The sequence below is a fragment of the Conger conger genome, chromosome 13, assembly GCF_963514075.1.
Source record: "Conger conger chromosome 13, fConCon1.1, whole genome shotgun sequence".
NCBI classification, from domain to species: domain Eukaryota; kingdom Metazoa; phylum Chordata; class Actinopteri; order Anguilliformes; family Congridae; genus Conger; species Conger conger.
Genome location: NC_083772.1, coordinates 48,263,458 through 48,267,458, shown reverse-complemented (window position 1 = coordinate 48,267,458; position 4,001 = coordinate 48,263,458). Strand labels below are relative to the sequence as shown.

At 47.2% G+C, this 4,001-nt stretch overlaps 1 protein-coding gene across 1 annotated transcript in view; it reads right to left on the bottom strand.

The window, feature by feature from the left end:
* Positions 1-1,098: 1,098 nt before the first annotated feature.
* Positions 1,099-4,001, bottom strand: part of LOC133107606 (protein ABHD15-like) — a 12,597-nt gene continuing 9,694 nt past the window's right edge. The window contains exon 3 of the mRNA XM_061216592.1: positions 1,099-1,639. Coding sequence (XP_061072576.1) covers positions 1,099-1,639 — 541 coding nt within the window. The remainder of the gene's footprint in view (positions 1,640-4,001) is intronic.

Sequence of the window (4,001 nt, the reverse complement as noted above, 5' to 3'; positions counted from 1 at the left end):
GTGTATGTAAGTATCAGGAAGATCGCACTCGATTTCCCACACTGTGCATACTTTGTATATGTGTGTAGCGAAAGCAGGCTGGGTAAGACTATGTCACTCTGTTCTTTTTATCTTCAATTTGTCTTTTCGTAATTGACTGTGTGATTCTATGCTAACTGCCTACCCGTCTGCAAATAAATTATTTTGTTTGTAACTTGCGTGATCTCCATGACTCTAATTCATCTTGTACCTTTTCAGCCTAAATTACAACTGAATATTGAGGGGGACAATGGGGACCAAGGACTGACCGATCGGCAGTCCCTTGGTACAGGTGATAGTTCTAAGCTGTGAGGCCAGCAAGTTTCTGCCAACGTAAAGGGTCGGCGATGCACGGCTCTTGTGGTTTGACGTGAAGGGAACCCCTGGGCGTTACGGCGCTGGTTCCTGTCAAATTATCTCTAAGGAGCCCAGTTAATGCTACGCCGACCTGGGCTCACAACTATCATGACTGTGTTGCATGTATTGTGTTGACTGGACCCTCAGCCTCTGAGTTCTACACCGAACTGAGAGCTTGGTACCCATGTGATAGTTCTAAGCTGTGAGCCCAGCAAGTTTCTGCCAACGTATGTTAAATCGCGAGAACATATATTGAGTAATAGTGGCGCAGGTACGAGTCGAGTGTAATCACTCCCGAGGTTCGCGTAAATTCCAAAACCAAATTTCGAAATTATATATCTTAAATCGAGTCAGATAAACGAGTGGAACGAGAGTAACCACTAAGCTTTCAATACGGCCCCGTTTACGAACAGAGAATATTAGGAATTTTACTGATCTGTTTCAGGCCAGTTGTAAGCGGGATATGGGGCAGGTCAATCCATATCCGACCCGTGGCAACAGACCCAGTATATTCCTAAACATAATTGTGCTCTGTTCGTGTGTGGAGGATGATAATTAAAATTTTTTAATTCACTTCTAAACAGCCAGGAAAGAACACGTCGTCCCTTCACCTCCAGCTATTCCCTCATTGGTCTAGCTGTGCAGGTTCTACAGCTATAGGGGGTGTGGCTGTAGGTGGTGAGGTGATGGGGGTGTGGCTATAGGGGGTGTGGCTGCAGCGGGTCAGCGGGTGTAGGACCTTTGCCAGCTGGAGAAAGTGAGGGTGGCAGGGGGGCAGGCCCGGGCGGCAGGGGGGCAGGGCGGGGGCTTCCTGCAGGTGCTGCCGCTGTGATGGCGGACGGCCCTGCTGACCCGCCGCACACGCTCCTGGGAGCTGCAGAAGTCGGTGGCAGACTGGAAGAACTGCAGCAGGGCGCAGTGGCTCCAGCTGCCGGTGGGCGTGGCGAAGCCGCAGTGCCCGCCCCCCCCGGTGAGCAGCAGGAACAGGTGGGGGTTGCTCCGGAAAAGCTCCAGAGGCAGCGTTCCCATCGGATCGCCACGCACCGGGTCGTCCCGGCTGCACACGCTCAGCACGGGCACCGCCACCTCGTCCACATCCCGCAAAGCCTCGTTACGCTCCCAGTACTGCTCCCAGAAGGCCCCACCCTCTGCCCCACCCCCCTCCAAGCTGGCCCTGCCCTCTGCTGCCCTGCAGAACAGTGCCTCCTCCAGGCTACGCAGGGAACTGCAGGAGAACAGTGCCTCCCCCAGAGCCGTCCTGTACCTGCAGCAGAAAAACAAACACACACACACACACACATACACACACACACACACACACACATACACACACATACACACACACATACACGCACATACACATACACACACATGCACACACACACACACACATACACACACACACACACACACACACACACATATACACACATACACACACACATATACACACATACACACACATGCACACACACACACACATACACACATACACACACATGCACACACATGCACACACACACACACACACACACACATACACACATACACACACATACACACACATGCACGCACAGCCATTATCATCACAATTACAGTTAAATTTCATCATGTAAGCCACAGTGAGTTCCAGAAATGGGCCGCGTTTCCCAATAACGGTGTCTCAGCATTTTACGAAGACTCGAAACGTATACCTTACCAAAGTTGTTTACTAGTTATTGTTAGTTGTTTAGTAGTTAAGTTGTTTAGTTTCCTGAACTATCACTTAGGCGAGTTACACCCGTGTTTAAATAAAACACTGGAGGAATACTTAAAAATATTGCACTGGGACCTGTGGTGGCGCAACAGGCTAAGATGCAGCGGACTTGTGGTTGCAGTTCGCTGCAGTTGCGCACCGAGGACCGGGGTTTGATTCCCGGTCCTGCCAAAAGCCAAGTTTGGCTGGCTCTCATGGAGTGGCATAATTGGCTCGCTGCTCCAGAGGGAGGGACTTGGCAGGGTTAGTGGATTGCCATGTACAACAGCACCCTGGGCGCCTCGGAAGCAGTCTCGAGCAGAGACCAGACGGATTGAAGAAGGCGTGTTGTTCTCGGATCACCAGATCCCTTCTGGCTGCCGAGGGACACTCCCATTAATGTGGCATTTTAGTCACATTAATATATTCATAATAATGTATTTTAGTAACATTATTAGCCAACTACAACTGTAGAATTATTAGTGTACATATTGCTTAACAGATTGAGATATAACTAAGAGCAACAGCTGATTTCAGAGGTTTGCGGTCGGAACAGTGGTGGCCACTAGCGGAGTTAGCTGACAGCAATGATAAGGTACAGCTACCTAAATCCTCAAATTGTGGCCGGGGTCTTTTATTTACTTAGGCTGCACAAAGCACAGGCCTTTATTTGGGGCAGGCTTGTATTCGAGGCAGGCCTTTATTTCTTATTTGGCTTCTGTTGTAGAATTTTATTCTTAGAAATAAAGTAAAAGGCTACACTTAAAGTGGGCCAACACTGTTCAACACTTCCTGTAACCGTTCAGAAACGCAACCTGAGTAGCTAAACCATTAATGAAGGCCAAAACAGACACGCCTTCATGAACAATAACAAATTAGCGTAGATAACAGCAAGTTAAGGATCTTTTTTTTCCTAAAGTGCGTTTTATTGTGAGACATGCGTTTCGTTTGGAGCAGCATACCGGTAGGCTATCAAAAGATTTTCGCTTTGGTTTGGGATTTAATTTACTTTTGGACTGTTTGATTCAATTGCTAAATGTTGGGACTGATGGGCACTGAAATCTGGGGGGTATTTGATGGTTCACTGTTAAGTTTTATGTAGTTGAAAGAGTGTCGGGATTTCCACCCGTCTGTTTATTGCGAGTCAAGGTAGCCGCTTTCATTCATTCATTGAACGTGCGCTGTGCTGTAAATACATGGAAACCTTATTGCGTAGCCAAGTAGCCTAAATTGAGTTAATTTTTAATTTTGCCTGATTTACTTTTTATTAAATTTGTAGGCTGGAGTGCCTCGCAGCAACAATTGTGTTTAAATGTATACTGCTTCATCCTTTGGCAAGCTACTCAGGAGGGGGCGGCAAGCGACTGGTAGCTTGAGAGCAACGTGTTGGAGACCCATGGTGTAGGACAACGACTTTTCATTGGCAACAGTATTCAACCAACCAACAATATAAAATATTAAGAAGCGCTCTTTTATTTCATTGAGTTAAATCGAAACAATGTCTTCTAGTGCTCATGGACTGATAGCCCTACTGGTAGGCAATATTACCCCGGCTTGTATTTGGGGGCCGGCCTTTATTTGTCTGAATCGACCACGCCCCCGGCTATTATCCGAGGCCCGGCTTCAAATTGAATCCCGGACACAATTTGAGGATTTACTGTAAGCTGATAGTCATTACATCAACCAACAGCATGATGTTAAGAAATCATTCTACAGGTGCAAGAGGGAGACAGAGAGCAAAGTGATTTTAGTGGAAAATGAATTTGGGTTTATTGTGTTAAATATAGCATCAGCAGTGCTATTTATTCAAGAATAAATTCTCAAAATTTGAGCTTGTTGGATCTGTTAGGTGGAGGCCCACTGTGGTTCTGCTCTGGGGCAAAGGGAGGCT